General features: G+C 35.1%; 1 protein-coding gene across 1 annotated transcript in view; it reads left to right on the forward strand.

The window, feature by feature from the left end:
• Positions 1–18932, forward strand: part of LOC140447325 (para-nitrobenzyl esterase-like) — a 33009-nt gene extending 14077 nt beyond the window's left edge. Inside the window, exons 5-11 of the mRNA XM_072539923.1 lie at positions 3303–3488; positions 8085–8275; positions 9052–9232; positions 9338–9507; positions 13053–13170; positions 14794–14908; positions 18698–18932. Of these exons, the coding sequence (XP_072396024.1) occupies positions 3303–3488; positions 8085–8275; positions 9052–9232; positions 9338–9507; positions 13053–13170; positions 14794–14908; positions 18698–18878 (1142 nt within the window). The 3' untranslated portion in view covers positions 18879–18932. The remainder of the gene's footprint in view (positions 1–3302; positions 3489–8084; positions 8276–9051; positions 9233–9337; positions 9508–13052; positions 13171–14793; positions 14909–18697) is intronic.
• The last annotated feature ends 687 nt before the right edge of the window (positions 18933–19619 follow it).

Below are 19619 nucleotides of genomic sequence, written 5' to 3' on the forward strand. Positions count from 1 at the left end.
CCAACCACTAGGATGAACGGCTGATATCGATCGAGGAGGAGTACCTTTCATGAGTTGCATATTCATATTCTTTCTTGGGAAGATTACCATGGCTGGGATAAAATTCCCTCCAGCACTCATACATGCAATTAAAATGATCAATGATCCTCTCTCAGGCGAAGTCAGCGATGCGATTTGTCTCTTTTCTTTGCGCTTCACTATTGCTGCAATTTTATTAATTGGAATTTGATTACTGGAAAAATTGTATTTATCATATGCTTTTTTCAGATGATCAAAAAATATTTGAACATTTTCTTTGTTAAAGCTAGCTGCCTGTCTAAAAGACGTTTCAGTTGGTCTCCTTAAATCCAATGTATTTCTATGACGCGCCAAGAACAAATCTAGCCAACCTCTACAAGCTTTTTTTAACTGCATTAAGGGATGATTTAATCCATTTGATTCAGCCAGATTAAATGCCATTCGTTTGATATCAGTCCGCGTTAAACCATAGAATTTCGCTTCCATTTGAAGGATGTAGTCCACCAAACATTTTTCTAAATCTGGGCCAAGAATAGTTCCTCTTCCCAGTTTCTTAAGTACTGCTTCATCTAGACTCAGTTCAGTGATTGTTGCTAACCGTTGTACTGTCGATATCGGGATATTATAAGTTTGAGCTACTTTTAATGTACACACCGTTTTATCTCTCACAGCTTGAATAGCAGATTTCATGCTATCTGGATCCCAGGATTTTCGTTGTTTTGGACTTACAATACTTTTTCTAGGCATTCTGAAAAGAAAAAAACCCTGTAGACTAAACTGATACAAATATGGGCTAGCTCATATTTGTAAGACCACACAAATATTGTCTAGCTCATATTTGTAGCACCACGCTAGCCCATATTGCAACATAACCAAACATATATTCAAATATTAATAACTAAAATGCAACACAAATTAAAAGAAAAAGTCGAAAATGTTATGAAAATATCAGCCTTTCGCTTACTATGTATGTGTGATAAAATATTAAATCTATTCTTAGTTTTCACCGAAAAAAATTGAAATAAAAACATACCTGAAAATTTTTTTGAACAGCGTTAACAATAACATGTGATTGTTTCAACGGTCACTGAACCTAGGTCACTATAAGCTTTATTAGTTATTATTTTAGACTAAAGAGTGTCTAAGCAAGCTATTGACGTATAGATGGTGGTATGTATTTCATATTAATTGCGATAACCTATATTAGTAGCATAGCCCGTATTTGTACCTTTTCCTCTACCGATAAGAATTGACGGTATAGTTTCTAAAGTTGTTATTACATATTGCAGTATTGTTTTACATGTGATTAATACCATTTTTATTAAAAATCTCTCATAAGCTGGCAGACTATAAACTATTGGGTCAAATTTAATCTAGTATAGCTGAAATTAAAGCTTTTTTACTTACTTGCATAAAGTTGTACTTATCTTCCTTTAAAGTGTTGATTTGATACAATAAAAATAATAAAAAAACACTGTTTTTCCAGCTTAAAAGTGCCATAAAAAAATTCTAACCAACAGTTTTGAGTTGCACGTGCTTAAAGGTTATTCCAGCCATTGCCATTATAAGGCTGTGCTAGTTTCAAAAATTTATTATTTAATGCTTAAAATAATTCATTTTTGTCTCAACAGCTTGGACTAGATTTTAAAGCTAGGATCGGAGGATGTTGATTGGTAATTGTTGGCTGTTTTGCTCGCTAAGTTCTTCGAAGTCTAGCCCAGTCCATTGTTTGATGTTTCTCATCCAGAACAGTTTTTTTACTCCAATGTCTCATTTTTCTTCTATTTTAGTCTTTATAATTAATTCGAGTGTATATTATTTTGCGTGTCTTAACACATGTCTTAGTTGTAGCACTTCTTTTTTTGTTATTCTAGCTGTCCAAGGTATTTTCAGAATTTGACGATAAACCCATATCTGGACAGCCTAGTTTATTTTAAGCTCAGTTTTTAGCGCCTATGTCTCGACAATACAGAAATATTGACCAGTAATAGGTGGTTTTCACTGCTGTGACAAGGAGTCAAAGGTCAAAGTGCGCTCAAGTGGCTTACTTTCTACTACTTCTTAGATTAGAACAGGATACTTATTAGGACCAAATAAGAGAACAATTTTTGGAGCTTTACGGCACCTTTACCTTTCTTTCTTATCACTGAGACTTACCATTTAATGATTATTTACGCACCTGTCCTCATTTATATTCTCTTTGTATAATACATACGCTACTGTAAGAAAAACGATGATTAGTATTTAACTTACATGCACGTTGTTTATTTGTTTTTGCGTTCAAATTGCTGGGGAACTCCAATAATTTAGTACTTTACTAGGGGACCTGCATATCACAGTGTTTATCATATCTCGGATTAGGAAGACAAATGAGGAGTTATGTAATTAAGCTGGTAATTAACAAATACTCATGTAATGAAAATGTGTTTAGCTTTCAAATGCGGTATTAAAAAATATTGCAGCATTCCATAAATAGATCGGTAGTGTAAGTTGAATTTGTTTATTAGTAACCAGAATTAGTAAATTGAAGGAAATCACATTTAACAGCAGAAAAATTATAATTTTATTCTAGAGTAAAAATATAAGGGGGTAAAAATTTAACGCTACACCGGGACCGAAGGTTTTCCGAGCTCTCCCAAGCACGGTGGCAACTCAGTTATATAAGAAATTCAGACAAAAGTAGACAAAAGTAACACTACTATTGCTATAGATAAAATAGAATATAATAACAAAACAATAGAGATTTTTTAAATGATCAAAATATTGAAACAATAAACAAAGATTCCACGGAAAAGTATGAAAAACAAATTAAAATGGCGTTAGAAAATTCAAAATCAATATTAGATTCAATAGAACAGAAATACCTCAATATCATGAATCCACAGCCCCCAAATTATACACTTGTATTAAATTACGTAAACATGATCACACAATAAGACTTATAGTTGCTTTTTATACAGCTCCGTCGTATAAACTTTCAAAAAAGCTATTAGAGATTATTTTAGAACATACCAAATTTTTAGCTGAATTTACCGTAAAATGTACAATATACCTAGTTAATAAAATACATTTTTAATTACCTAACAACTTAAGATTAATTTCATTTGACGTATAATATCTTTTTTCTAGTATTCAGTTTGCTAACACCTTTGCCAAGATTCCTTACGACTATGAATCCTACACCATTACGATCAATATGTTTTTCAATAAATACTTAAAATGTAGTTCAACTTTTAAAATTTTTTTATAGTATACAACCATTTGCATTGTTTGTCTACTTCCAGGATTTCTAACAACACTTGATGAAAATATCCCCGGTAATTTAGGACTTAAGGACCAACTTCTGGCCCTTAAATGGACGCATGATCATATCCATAAATTTGGAGGCGATCCTGATAAAATAACACTGGGTGGACAAAGTGCTGGAAGTATGTCTGCTGGATTCCATTTGCTCAGCAGAGCAGCTAAAGGTATGTAATTGAAAAATATTTCATATTTCGTTGTTTATTTTTTAATATGTAGATACGAGGGAAATGAAGTTTACTTATATACAATTTAACTTAATGAATAACAACAATATCAATTGCTGATGATAATCAATGAGTGATATAAGCGACAGGGACATCCGCTCCCGCATCGCATTATGAAAAATATTTTAAATATACATTGCTTTTCAGATTAAAGTATCCACCTTAAATAACTTTCGAACTTCTATTTTTTTAGGAAAAGTGCAAAAACAAGTAAATTACTATTTGAAAGGGGAGACATTATGTCATATTTAGGCTTGCTGGAAAAGGCACTCCCTCCTCCCCCATACCATCCCTTAATTTTTTTTTAAATTACTTCCACGTTTATTTATTTAATAATTGGATTCTCCTCTTTGTACTGATTTGAAAAATTTATGACACATGATGCTTAAAGTGATTAGTTTATGAGAAAAATAAATACAAAATCAAGAAAACTGGATTGAAAAAAAGTTATTTTTTTATCAACTTTATACAATAGTACTAAAGTTTAAAATTCTTCTCTGGCATTGCTTATTACGTATCCTTTTAATTGTCGACATTCGATATTCATCCTCTATTCTTTGTAGTAAATTATCCAGAGATTCTGTTTGAGTATCATAAATTTTTGTTTTGAAATACCCCCATAAAAAGAAGTCTAGGGGTGTTAAAACCGGTGACCTAGGTGACCAATCCATCATCTGTCCTCTTCTACCTATCCAACGAAAGGGAAAAGTTTCGTTTAAAAATTGTCGCACAGGTAGAGCAAAGTGTGGAGGAAGTTTGTCATGTTGAAATACAACCAAATCTTGCATTTATTTAGCAAAATTTTGCATTTATTTAGCATTTATTTTTAACTGCGAGTAAAACAACAAAAAACATTAATCAAAAGCTAGCATCGTTGTAATTTCAATTTTCGACTCTTTAAGAGCTGTTCTTCGATCTGTCACTACAATATTATATTTGCTGAAGAATAGTTCTGTCTACGCTGTTCGTTGGACTCCAGATGCTCTGTAACGTTGCTTTAGCAAATGACGGAAAACTGCACTGTACAGTAAGCAAAATATCCTTCACAAGGCTTTGTCGTTTGCTTTCATAAGCATTTTCTTCAGTGTAGCGTAAATTTCTTCGTCTTCAGTGAGCAATCGAGATGTTTTTACATCAAAATAACCTTGGCGATGGTGTTCAAGTGACGATTTTAAGTCCTCTAATTTGTTCCATAAAAGATGCGCGAATGGATAACTGGCTCCTTCAAAATCGTCTATTAATTTCATTAATTTTGGACAGAAGTCGATGATGAAGATCATTTGAATTTCTAGTTTACATCTGAAAGTTTCATCGGCGTAATTGTCTTTGAGAAATTTCATACATTTATTTCATTTCATTCCCCCACACATTAAAAAAATTGAGTATGTGATTAAGATATTCACTTAGATACGACACTTCTGAGAACCGAGAGTTCCATCTAGTTACAACTGGTGCTGGATAAAGTTTTGCTGGATAAAGTTTTGCTGGGAGATTGGGCTCGTTTTCTTTCAAATAATTCAAGTAAGAGTTCTTTATTTTTCTTGAAAGACAAAAGACTGACTTGACTTTTGCTGTAAACATGTTTAACTCCTTGAACTCTCCTACAAAAACATCACCAAGATTAACTTTATGAGCCAAACACTGGTAATGTAAGATATGTGGCCCTATTAGAATTTTTACTAGGTTAAAGCAAGTAGACATGTATCTTGCTGAATCTGATACCAGGCCTCTAACTTGTGAATAATCAATTTCAAAGTCTTTTAATGTATCTATAATTGCCTATGAACACGTTGATGCATTTGCAGTATCAAGAAAGTTAACACTGGCTAAATAACATTCTTGATGTAGTACAGAATCTATAGTTGTGAAAAGAATAGCAAAAACATATCTTCCTTGTCCATCCGAGGTTTCGTCTGCTACTATTACAATGAGCTTGTCTTTCAGGTGTTGCTTTGTATTGGCTTTTTTAGACAGCCCACACCGTGGCACTACCTTTCTCCTTAAACTGTCTGCACATAGAAGAGCACCCGACCCCGGCACATATTTAGCAATATATTCACGCACAGCTGGATGATCCAATTTATGAAGTGGAATGTTGGCTTTCAAACACATACTAACTGTATCTTCCACAAAAGTATCATTTTCTTCTTTTGCTCGTTTCTGTCCCTCAAAGCCACTAGCAACTGACATTTGTCGCTTAAATCCTAAAGTAGATGCAATAGATTTTTTCTTGTTAATCTGGTTAGTCGACTTCACATGTTTCTGCAGTGTGTCCTTTTTATCACCGTACAAACGAGTATTGCAATACTTACACATCACAGTATCTGTTGCAAATTCTTTGAGCCGATCGCTCAAAATTGTTTTAGGGCGTCCCATTTTAGGGGATAATTTAAGTAACTTTATTTTACTATTAAAACTTTTTTGATAGACTATGTTCTCACTCAGTAAAAATGGACGGAATGAGCACTGATTGTCCTGGTTGACTAATTTATATGTTTAGAAAATAAGAATTAGCCGACTTTTATCACTACTTAGATTTTTACTAATACAAAAGACCGAAGTGCAGATAACAGTCGGCTTATTTATATTTCTCAAAGAATTTACATTGAAAAATATCAATTCCTTATCTTATCTTTATCTACTTAATGATGAATAATAAAAGATCCTTCTGTTTCAACATGTGTTAGAACAATAAACAATCCTTTCAAAAATTACAATAGAAAACTTTCCGTAAAATTTCCATACCTTCGTAATTACCTACTTATTTGGGGGTGAGTTGAGCACCTGCAGATATTTCGCGGAAATAAAGAAAACTCCATATTTCGCATTTATCGCATTTATGTTTAAAATTTCGCCGAGATTCGTATCTATTTCGTAAAAACGAAAATGATGCTGTGTGTGAAATTCACGCACAATATATTATGTATATTATGCTCTCAGCCCAGTATCGGCCATTATGTCTGTTCACCAAGGCATTTAATGAAAATGAGCATTCATCGGAAAAGCAAATATTGCTTAACAATTGTGGATTTTATTAATGATGCATTGTGTCATTTATTCACAAAATTCGAAATGACGATCAAAATCTTCTTCATTTAACTCTTGTATCGACGATATATATATATATATATATATATATATATATATATATATATATATATATATATATATATATATATATATATATATATATATATATATATATATATATATATATCCACAGTTTTCACTTTTCACTGTATTCCTTCACTCAACCGTTTTCTCCAATTTTTCCTGTTTAGCCAGTCCCCTTTCTGTAGGTTTCTTCTACTCATTGCTTCGTCCACTTCATCTCTTCATCTCTGAAAGATCTTCGGGGTCTGCCTCTCTTTCTTTTTCCTATCGGGCCCCACTCTGTTATTCTATTTATCCACCGATTTTGGTCTGCTCTTCTGACATGTCCGTACCAGGTTAACCTCTTCTGTTCGATGTAGTCTATTATGTCGGAGTTTATTCCCATTCTCCTCTTAATCTCCATGTTATTTATTCTATCTCTTCTTGTTACTCTGCAGCTTCTCCTTAGGAATTCCATCTCTGTTGCTCTTATTTTGTTTTTGGTTTTCTTATTTATTGTCCAATTTTCACACCCATAAGTGAGGATACTTCTTGTCATGGTATTATATATTTTTTTCTTTGTTTTCATGCTGATGTTCTTATCCTATAGTACCGGGTATCGATGAATGGAACTTAAATTTATGAAAGATTCGGAAGGCTGTATAAGGTGAAACACCGATTGCTCTGCTAAGTGTTGACAGTGACTATGCTTGCTCAACCTCTAAAGTTAACTTGCCCTAAAACGGCTACTTGGATTGTTTCGTTATTTATGAGTTTCTGTCGGTTATGTTTTTTATTGCAAACTGGCATTGTTGCTACAAATTTTAGCATCAGTTCAATCACATACCTATAAGTTGCATGTCTATTGTGGTGTGCTTCATTAAAAATTCTAGCAGCAGTTCTTGCATAATTATTATTTTTGTAGTGTAAACCTACAATTTCGATTCATCCTTGCAAAGTGTAAACAAAGAAAAATTGTCTATCTCATAAACTAATCACTTCAAGCCGACTGTATTATACATTTTTGAAATCAATACAAAAAGTATAATCCAAATATAAAATAAAAAAGAGTGAAGTAATTTAAAAAAAAAGGGATGAAGCTGGGGGTGAGGGGGTGCCTTTAGCAGCGAGTTTAAATATGACATAATGTCTCCCCCTTAAAATATGAATAAGTTCAAAAGTTATTTAAGGTGGATGGTTTTATCTGAAAAGTAATGTATATTAGAATTATAATCATCACAAGGCAAATAATTGCAATTTTATTCACTTTTCTTACTTTCTTTAAGTACTTTTGATGACCCCCTTATTTATAAATAGTTGATATAATCATCACAAGGCTATGATTGCAATATTTTATTTTTATTTTTCTTACTTTTAATACTCTTGATGACTCCCTTATTATAAATAATTCATTAATCTATTGTTTTTCTTTTCAATTTTCAGGCTTATTTAGGGGCATTGTTCAACAAAGTGGCTCATCATTATCTACCGTCTTTTATCCATCAAACGACAGAGAACTGGCCTTTGAATTTGGCAAAGCCTTAAACAGTTCATTTACGTCAACCGACTCAGGAGATTTATTAGAACTATTACAACAAGCCTCCTATTCAGATTTAGTAGCTCTTAATAGCAAGGTAGATATCCACTTTTTTTTTCACTATTACTATCACCACCACAGTTATTTGGTCAAAGTGTAATTCAAAAATTCATCCTTTAAAGCGTAAGTAGTATGCTTCTAGTAGTTCTGTAACTTTGGACTATATATTCAATAATACGGCTCTTTTTTATTTGTTTTACAATAAATCCCGCTCCATCTATGTGTTAATTTTCATTAAATCTATGGAATATATGGAATGGGTTCTATTGTCAAGTGTGCCGGTTCCCGTTTATCGCAATTCCTGCAGTGCCAAAACATCTACTGTGTTCGTGTTTGTTCCAGCTCTAGACAACGTTTGGGTATTTCATGTTTCTAATCTTAATTCCATTTTTCGTTTGTGGAATCTTTATAGTAATTTTCGTCCGGTTAGTAGTTCCTGAGGTCCCGTAACATATTACTTTTTACCAGAAGAATTTATTGGCCTTTAGCCCAACCCCAAATCTACAAAGTTACATACATTTCTGTTAGAGTGGCTATACCTTAGCCGTTTTTGGTTCGCAGGTGAAATTTTACTTCCCACTTACCCGTCGACCCCAGGACCAGTTAGGGCGTTCTTTTATCCCCCTTACGCTTAGAGACGTGTCCGATGGGAGACAGACAACTTCACATAACACGGACATCTTTTCCATTTTATTACCATATCCTTTAGTTTCGAAATTCTATCAACAATATAGACAATTTGATTTATTTAGAATAAAATCAATTAAAAATTACACCATTATATTTCTAATTAAACAATTTATCTGAAAATAGTTCACTTCTGGAGCAACAGCTGGTTTCATGAATGCCTTGACTTTTAAACCTGTTATCGAGGATGACAACGATGACGCCTTTGTTACCGAACCAATGCATGCAGCTTTATTGGATGGCCATTTTAATTTAGTTCCTGTTCTTATTGGCTTCAATTCTGAAGAATCTTTGGCTTTCTTAGGACGTAAGTATAAGTTTCTTTCCTTATTATCAAAAAATAATTTTTGATATATATTTTAAATGTAACTTTTCTGTAGTTTCCAATATTTTTGCTTTTTTTTTTATTCAGAAATTGGAGAACAAAATATCCAAGAAAGGGCCATATTACTTGATGAAAATTCAGCAAATGTTGTATCGCGATCCCTCAATGTAGCTGAAGAAGATAGAGAAAATGTTGGTAAAGAATTGAAAGAATTCTATACTTCTTCTTTTACTGATGATAGAAATGCATTGATAACGGTAAGTAAATCCAGCATATGTTATTATATAATTTACGTGAAGATGAATCTATGAAAACACCTACTACATTATACAAATTCACGTTAACAAACAAATTATTTAACCCCAAGTATTTTATGGACTATTCACAAACCGTATATATTGAGGCAATTGAGAGTGGGAAAATTTTAGATCTCTAGAACAATATAAGAAGCTCCCCTTTTCAAGATGATCATTGGTTACGTGACCATGATCACCATCGGCTGCAATATACGTTTATAATAATATATACAAAATTAAGCCATTTGTCAATTCTACGTTTGATATAAACTGTCGGGTGGCTTTCCATAAATGTTTGGTAAAAAAATGATTTTTAACCTCTTGTTATATATTTTATCATTTATATTCTATTATTAAAAGTCCTCTATTTAAAATCAGGATGCTACTCCATCTAAAAAAGAGAATTCGATCAGTAAATACTACTAATCATGATATACGGCTGCGAAACTTGGACACTAAAGAAAGACATAAAAGCGAAACTCAGAGGTCAGTGAGCGATGCAGTATAACAAAGAGAGATCAAAAAAGAATATAATGGATCAAACAGAAAACCTAAGTCACTGAGGTTATCCATAAAATTAAATCTTTAAAATGGCAGTGCGCGGGACATTTAGCAAGAAGAACTGACAATAGATGGCGCACTAGAATTATACTGTGGTATACAAGAGGCGTCAAGGGACCAAAACGACGTCTACATTTAAGGTGGGACTATGACATAAGGAAACAAGCCAATACAACATGGCACAGAAAAGCGAATTTTAGACAATCGTAGGCAGAAATGAAGAACGACTATGTAAGAAAAGCTGCACCATAATCGGTAGAATTCGCAATAAATGATGATTAAAAGACCATGCAATTATTTAATATATTTATAGCGATATAGCGATAAATATACATGGACGCAAGAAACACGAAAGCTGAAATCGATAATAGACTACATAATAATCAAGCAAGATACCACGATAAAGATCAAAAATGTGCGAGTCAGAAGAGGAGCAGAATGTGGAACGGACCATAAACTACTGACAGCAAAAATGGACATTAATTGGAAACATAACAAGACCCCCTTTACAGAAGAACCGTTGAACACTATAAGAGAAAAACAATACAATATAGAACTACTCCAAGAACAATCAATAAGAGAACTATACCAACAACGTCTAAACCAAAAATTAATAGAATTTAGATACGGCAACATCGAAGAAATATACGAGCATATAAAGGCGAGTATAAAACAAGCAGCATTCGAAGCCCTTGGAGAAAAAGAACATATAACAAATAAACAGCACTATTATGAAATAAATGAACAAACAAAAAGAATAATTGAAGAAAAAAAGCAACTATACAGAAAATGGCTGACTACAAACAACGATGAAGTATATAAAGAATATAGTGGCTGACTACAAACAACGATGAAGTTTATAAAGAATATAGAGAAAAAGATAGAGAAGTGAAAAAACAAATAACATAACAAAAGAATGAAGAATGGGAAAGAACCTGCTTAAATATTGAAACATACATAGGAGCTACAAGAACTTTGGAGTCATGGAAAGTACTGAGAGGATTGAAACAAAACACAGAAGAAAAAATTAAATTGGGAAATATACAGGACAAAGAATGGAATGACTATTACAAGGAACTGTTAACAGAACAAAGACCACAATTTATTGGAAAAGAAAACAGGCGAAGACGAAGCAGATCCCCACAACAAGAAATAGAAATAACAGATAGGGAAATGAGAACGGCCATAAAAGCAATCAAAAATAAGAAAGCACCGGGACCTGGAGGCATCTCACCTGAGCTTATAAAATACGGATCAAAAAAATTACACCCGATGATACAATGAATATTTCAGAAAGCTATAAATGGAGAACAGCTTCCAAAGGAATGGACGGAGGCATATATAACATCTATATTTAAGAAAGGAGATAGAAAATGATGCGAAAACTACAAAGGAATAAGCGTAATATCATCAATAGAAAGATAATATGGGAAGATACTGCGAGAAAAGATAGAGCAAGCGATAAAAGGCGAAATCGGGGAGGATCAGGCAGGCTTTACGGCAGAAAGATCATGCATAGACCACATATACACACTGGACCAACTGTTGGAAAAGAAAAAAGCAAAAAATAGAGATATACATTTGGCATTTGTGGACCTGGGAAAGGCGTATGACTCTGTACTAAGGTCAGAACTATATGAGGCAATGTACAAATTAGAAATACAGACGGAACTCATAGAAGCTACAAAAGCTCTGTATAACGAAAATAAAGTGTCCATAAAAATGGGAACAAGAATCATACGAGACTTCACCACAACAAAAGGGCTCCTGCAGGGTTGTTCCACATCTCCAACCCTATTCAAAATATACTTAGAGAAAGCCTTGACTATATGGAAAAGAAAATGCGAAGGCATAGGAGTACCGGTACGGAACGAATACCTATATACGTTAAGCTTTGCAGACGATCAAGTAGTGATTGCACAAGACCAAGACGACCTCAGCTACATGATGAAGAAACTACAAGAAGAATATACCAAGGCTGGCCTAGATATTAACCTCGCGAAAATAGAGTACCTATCTACACGTGAAGAAGACATAGAAGATTTACAGATTGATGACAAAGCAACAATCAAAGGAAATGATAAATTCAAATACTTGGGGTTTATAATCACGAAAAAGGCAACAACAGAGGAAGAAATTACACAAAGATTAGCACAAACAAGAACAGGAAATCGAAAACTTAACTCAGTATGGTGGGATAGAGACCTAAATAGGAAGACAAAATCACAGATTTATAAAACATTAGTGCGAAGTATTATGACCTATGGGGCTGAAAATTGGATCATAAACAAGAAAAACAGCAATAAGCTAGTAGCAACAGAGATGGAATGTCTACGGAGATGCTGCAGAGTAACAAGAATGGATAGGAGAAGTAATGACGAAATAAAGCAAAGAACATCAATAGAAACAGACATACTAACATATATAGAACAAAAAAGACTAAAGTGATATGGACATGTAAGAAGAACTAGCGACAGCAGATGGATAAAGAGAATAACCGAATGGAGCCTCATAGGAAGGAGGAAAAGAGGACGACCCCAAAAATCCTGGAGGAACGAAATAGTCGACGCCATGAGTAAGAGAGGCTTAAACGATGGAGAATGGGATAACATGGAGAGATGGAAACGGTTGAGCGAAGGAAGGCAGTGAATACTGTAGAATCCCTGAATATATATATTTAAAGCGATACAAATTTATAGAAAAATAAACACTTGCGTCATGCCATACAGACCTTAAGCTTATAGCACTCAAACGGTTGAGCCTACAGAGATGTGTCAGGGGTCACGTGCTAAGATTTAACGAATATACACGTAATACGATGACATAAAAACTTGTAATGTCGAAAAGGCTTAACGTACTGTATTTTCCGGATTAGTTATTTAGAATTTTTATTGTAAATCGAGAGTTATATCGCAACACACTAATCATACAATATTAAATTTTAGTTCACTAGTGATGAAGTTTTTGCACGATCAACAATACGTCAAGCCGAAAGTGCCTCTCAGTATGTACCAGTGTATCTGTATGAGCTAACTTGGTTGCCAGAGAATAGTACTGAACAAGGTAAGTTTTAAAAATAAAACTAATGAACTTTTATTCACTTGTCAGCTCGGCGGTTTCTGCTTGTTTATAATTTAACTTTGTAGATATACAATCACTTAAACAAATAGATAAAATCATGTTATTTAAGGTTCAAATAAGATTCCATCCAGACCATAATACGATGGATAGTTTTAAGTTTACATTAATAAATCAGTGATATATCTGAATGATATGTGAAGAACAACATCTTACAATTACAAACAGCTTCTATCAACACATGTATCAACATCCATGGACAGTATACACATAACACAACCCATAGCGTTGCTTTGTGCCCTCCAATTATGAAAACTGGCAGGACCCTGGTCTACCTGGCCTTTCGGCATACGACCGTTAGTGCCTCCACTGCCCCTACGAGTCCGACACCAAAATGAAGGTGGCGCATTGCATACGCATCGCGGGGCCCCAACTTCGCTGTAGCACCTGTGTTGCGATTACCGCACCCATCCGTTATCCCCTCCCACGTGCGGACGGGTGACACAGGCAGAGGGATTTCCACCTCACACGTAGACAGGTCGCCGCCGAGGATCTCTCCTCTACCACTCTTAAATCTCCAGGCGGGTACGTGCCGAGACACCGACACCCCTATTGGTCGTGTAAGGCCAAAAGAGGTGTGTACGGGCCCAGCTCGTTCAACCTCGCCTGGTTCTCTTGGAATGAGAGTAAGTGGTCCCACGAGAGTCTCGTCTCGGATACTAGGAGTGTAGACCCGTGACCGTCACGCCTAAGCGCCTCGAGTGCGTTTCTACATACCCGACACCTCAAGCGACGGCTCTCCACCTCTCGATTCCTACCCATTAGTCGCCTCTTACGACAGGCAGGGCCTTCTGACCTCGGCCGTATTCTTATCTCCGCGAGCCGAATGGAAACATGGCGCAACCTAGACGGACGAACAAGAAATCAAATAGACTACATCCTAATAAGATTAATATGGAAGTCGTCGGCCAAAGTTTGGAAAGACAGGCTATCTCCCAAAATATCAAGATTAGACTGGTGAATGCCCTTGTATTCTCAATATTTTTTTATGGGGCAGAGACTTGGACTCTTCGCGGACGCGAGCGCCAAAAAATTGATGCCTTTGAGATGTGGTGATGGAGAAGAATGCTGCGCATACCTTGGACCAATTCCAGATTAAAAAGAGGCTGTCCACAATATGTACAACGTATTGTGCAATTATTCGGTCACGTGATTCGCAGGGGTAACAATCGTTTGGAGAGATTAATTGTTTCTAAAAACGTTCCGGGGGGAAGATCGGACGATCACTAACTAGATGGTCCGACTAAATTAAGAATTCAGCTGGAAACTTATTCTGCGAAAATTTCAGAGCAGTTAATGATAGAGACCAATGGAGAAAATTTGTTAGAAATATTGGAAGAACTCACGGTCCTGAGTAATGGGGAAACGACAAGAGAGAGATACCGGTCAATTGTCAGATATTTTCAAAATTAAGAGATATGTACATTTGATCAAGTGGTTGCTATAAAGGCGAGACTAAAATTAAAGTGCCAGATAAACCTCTAGTGACGCTTGTAAAGATTTTAATTAATTTTTTTTCTGGTTTTGTTTAATTAAAATATTTTTTAGGAGTCCCACATGGAGCAGAAATGCCGTATGTGTGGGATCGAGTTCCTCGTGGAGAAATTAATGAAAATCTTCGAAAACCTATATTAAAGTGGTGGACTAATTTTATTAAATACCAGTAAGTATAATTGTATAAAGGATAAAGCAACAAGAAATCATAAAGAATGCCCCGTTTAACCAAACAAATATTTGCTAATACCTTGATAATAATTCACACAAGACCGAAGATTTGTTTTGGGAATTAATAATTTGTGTGCAAGTTTGGATTTTTTTGTGGATAACTATGATCTTTTCTTAAGTCGTGTTAATTTTCAGACCAAAATCGTCGCTTTCCCTACTTAGTTTGTTTAGAAAGAGTTTTTTTTTTCTACAGCCGACATCTGCTAACACCGCTGTGTCTCCAGTGTACCTTGTGTTGTATAAAGGTTAACTATTTATTTTTTATTCCATCTTTTGCTTGTTCAAGTGCTCTTTAAAATGTAGATGCAATAATCCAATATCAAAAATTCAACACATCCAATTCAGTTACGGAAATGTTTTGATACATGACAGATTTTATTAGCAATGCAAGTTGTTGTGCAGCATTTAACCTTTAGCATTTTTAGCCATAAATAATCTTATAGATTTAATAAATGACCTTAATGTTTTTTTATTGAATATGAATAGACTTTAAATACTGTAGGAACTTATAGATATTTTCAAGAAGGTATCTTAATGAAAGAGATGTGTAAATAATTTATAATTTTTTCGTAATATATATATATATCATCATTAAGCACGTAGAAACAAACGCACGTAGAACTACCCGTACAAGGGTAGCGGATAGGAACTCCTCTGGATAGTCCTATCAGGGAAAATGAATCAATCCCTACCCTCCGCAGATTTCGGGGGTTTTCTGACCCGGGAAACTAGTACATGCTTAGGGTCCCTTATCCATGATCACGGATTAAGTCCACAACGGCAGCCACGGCGAAGAAGAATACCTTCGGTACGGCGTGGATGGCGGAAGTGGCAATCCCCTGATTTTAGGGATTGTATAGAATCACTCGCCAACCCGCTTGGCAAGCGTTTTAAATATGCCAAAAACCTCCCAAGTTGAAGATGTCGAGTATCAATACGATGGTGGCAAAGTGTAACCGCAGCTCAGCCACCGAATGAGAAGTAATTTCAAGCAAACTAGAGGCTTTTATTTACTTCTGACTATCAGTCGACCAGTAGAACTCTGTGTCAGTTCGACACGATCTGAAATAGCTATAAGACAATCTTTCTTTTCCTATCTCAAAGATCGTGTCTTTCTGGCCAGGGCACGTTCTCTCCGAGTTGCTAGCCAGTTTATGCAAGGTAATTATTAGTCCGTTGCCAGACTTTTCTTTAGCTCGACAAAAGGTAGGCCGTCAGTCAGCAGTCTTTGGTTCCTGTACCCCTTTGTGGTTCGAATGATATCGTAGTCACACGGCTTCGTATTTATTCAAGCACTAAAGAGCTTTGGAATCGTCTTCGCTTCGACGTTTTCTTAGATCGAAGAAATGTTCACTCAGAAAACGCAGAATCGTAGTAAAGGCACTAGGCCAACAAAGTCTAGCAGAGGCTAATGATGTAGATAACTAGATCCCGAACGGAAGATGTGCTGCCTTTTTATACAGTTTGTTTGCCATTTAGGAGCGATCATCCGCCGGGAGGCCAATGACAACGCAGTTAATAAAACTGTTTGTAATTGGCTGGCCAGAGTGACAATCTGCGTCGTGATTGGTCACTTCTAGCGACAAGCATAGGAAAGGATTTGTAATAATCTAGGATGGAACTGTAATAAATCTAAGATTGAGAGCTAAGTGATGCTTAGCACTGTCACCACTGAAATATTCCCTGTGTTTAAAGGAGATTTAGCTGTCCGAGCGAATTTGAGGCATACTGGTCCACTAGTTCGAATAGCTCGTGATTTCGCCCTCGTGGATTTACAAGAGGGTAGGAAGAAAAACAGGATATTAGCTGAAGGGTACTCCGATGCAGGCCCTGTAAAGAGTCAGAGGCTATGGGCTTGCGTTAGAAGCCAGGAAGATGCACAAAGCAAAAATGTGTTCCCTTCTTGTCTCTATCTAACGGTAAAATAAAACAAGCCATTTTCAACTTACTGTATAATTAAAAAATCGTAATTTTACAACTACTACACAAACGTACAATGCTATTAGTGGTTATTATTGTTTGCGAAGGGAGACGAGAAGAGATTTTACTAAGGGAATTTAAAGGCGGACAACCTACTATTAATCGTTCCCAAAATGGTTAGTAAACATTGTTTGTTACCTTAGCGTACTTAGGCCCTAGCTAATGAATACGCCTTGTAGTCCAAACTGGAACTCTGGAATAGTCTGGATGAACGCTGGAATTCACTGTACGTTATGGAGGTACTGAGCGAGACGAAAAATTCGTATTTTCGAATCTCTACCTTCCGTCGCACACGAATATCACGATGATTTAGCTAACGCTTGCCGCGCTGACTGCCGAAGTACCACTGGCACCGGATGCGGCCGGATACCCTCTGGCTCTTGTTGCCAGACCGCTACTACCGCCTGGCTCAATCGCCAGCACCTTACTACCCGTTTGACCAACTTCTGTTTGTTTTTATCTATTGCCAACTCGTACCTTAGATTCTTTTGTCACGTCCGAAGTGGAGATTTGTTTCTACGTTTTCGCTGATTAGGCCATCTATTCCATGTGTTAAACTGGATCACGCCATGTAAAACTTCTTAGTCAGCTCAATTCTTATCACTTGTTTAACAATTCGTGCCTTGTACTACTTTCCAACAAGGTCTAAAGTGTCGTAATTCTTTAAACATTCAGGCTTGTGTTAACTAGGTCAATTTTTTGTTTTTAATTTGAAATGTGTACGTTAAACTGTGTCGAATTTATTCTTTATTAATTTGGAATATATAATAATTACTTAAATAATTATTACTCTTTTCTAGGCTAACTACCCCTTATTTTTTTCTTGTTTATTCCCTTGCTATGTTTACATTACAGATTTGCACTGATTTATTATATATTGGACCAATGGTTGTGATTAGTGACATACGTATTACTTTTTCTAGAGCCAGATTGAACAGTATACAGGAGAGAGGATCTATCTGGCGCAGCCCATTTTTTGTTTTAAAAGGTTCAGACCTCCTAAATTCGTACTCTACATTCGACTTTTTCGAGTTAGTTTTGTTAAATTTACCAACTGATTTGGTATTCCTAGCTCTTTCATTACTTTAAACATTGCTCTTCTATTCACAGAGTCGTAGGCTTCTTTTTAGTCGATAAATATGTGATGAGTATCTATTCCATATTACAGTGTTTTTTTTTCTAAAATTTGTTTCAGGGTTGCAATCTGATGAATTGTCGATTTACCACCTCTGAAACCAGCCTGGTATTTTCCTACTATCCGTTCTGGATATGGTGCTGTACGCGAACATAGTACAGTGGAAAATATTTTATACCCTACATTTAGAAGCGTAATTCCTCTCTGGTTAAAGTATTCAAAGATATCTCCTTTTTTGTGTATGGTGCAAAGTACTTCAATATTCCAATTGGAGAGGGATTCTGTGTCCATATTTCTTTTATTAACTTTCTAATAGAAAGCTCTGAATTCTTTCTCCCTGTTGAGCTTTTCTATATATTTAAGTTCTTTATTTATTTATTTAATATATATTACCATTGTTTAAATAGCTGATTAAATATAGAAAGAAATACTTAATAGAAACGGAATGAGACAGGGTTGTATACGTTCACCATTGATCACTACTTTTACATTTTAAAATTTTATAATCAGGCAATTACTTTCCACAAAACAATCAGGCAATTAAAACTTACTATTGTTTTCTATACATTTTTTATACAAATTATTAGTATAACATGTTTTTCTACATTTTAGAAACCCCACTCCTGATGTCGATGAAGATCTTCAAAACGTCATTTGGTCAGAAGTAAAACCCGACTCTGTTAAGTATTTAGAGATAGATTCGCAGTTCACAGTGAAGGAAAATCCCAAAAACTATTACAGTATTAAAAATCTGTTAGATCTGTACATACGTCCACCCTATATAACTTATTAAGCCCTAGCATAGAACAGTTTTGTCTTTTATGAAAATAAACACATAAAAAACGCACTTTTTTGTATTCATTGGTGTTATTTTCAGCTTTCTAACTATGTGGGAATATCGTTTTTGTGTTTGGCTATAAGAAACTTAAGGTCACAAAAAACTGTAGTGGGAAAGAAGTATCCAAAATCAAAGTATACGGTCTGTCATGAGACTGAATAGCTCATTAATGTAAAGTCCTGACAGAACTGTGACATATGACAGGCGGCACGAGGTCTCATGGCAGAAATAGAGGTTAAGCGCTTTAGAATAAATTATCATCATATTGTATTACTAAAAGTAATAATAATAAAGATGTACAATAAGGACTTTTGTACATCTTTATTATTATTACTTTCAGTAATACAGTATGAATAGTCCGTATTAAACATTATTACATGGCGCAGTCTTGTGGTCAATAAAGCCTGCTGCAATACTTAAATGAAAACAAGTTGTTAGAATTAGAACAATATGGAGTTTAGAATACCTCAACTATTATGATTTGAAGGTAACGTGGCTGAAAACTTTCGGCGATTCAAACAGTCATTTGAAATTTACCTCTTCGCCAGTGGCAAGGCCAAAAAGGAAAATACAGTAAAAATTGCTCTACTGTTAAAGTTTTTGGGAGATAAGAGACTTGATGTGTTTAACACCTTAAAGTTAACGGATGGACAGAGAAAATCGTATGATACAGTATTGGGTGAATTAGAGAATTAC

This window comes from Diabrotica undecimpunctata, chromosome 8, assembly GCF_040954645.1.
Source record: "Diabrotica undecimpunctata isolate CICGRU chromosome 8, icDiaUnde3, whole genome shotgun sequence".
NCBI classification, from domain to species: Eukaryota; Metazoa; Arthropoda; class Insecta; order Coleoptera; family Chrysomelidae; genus Diabrotica; species Diabrotica undecimpunctata.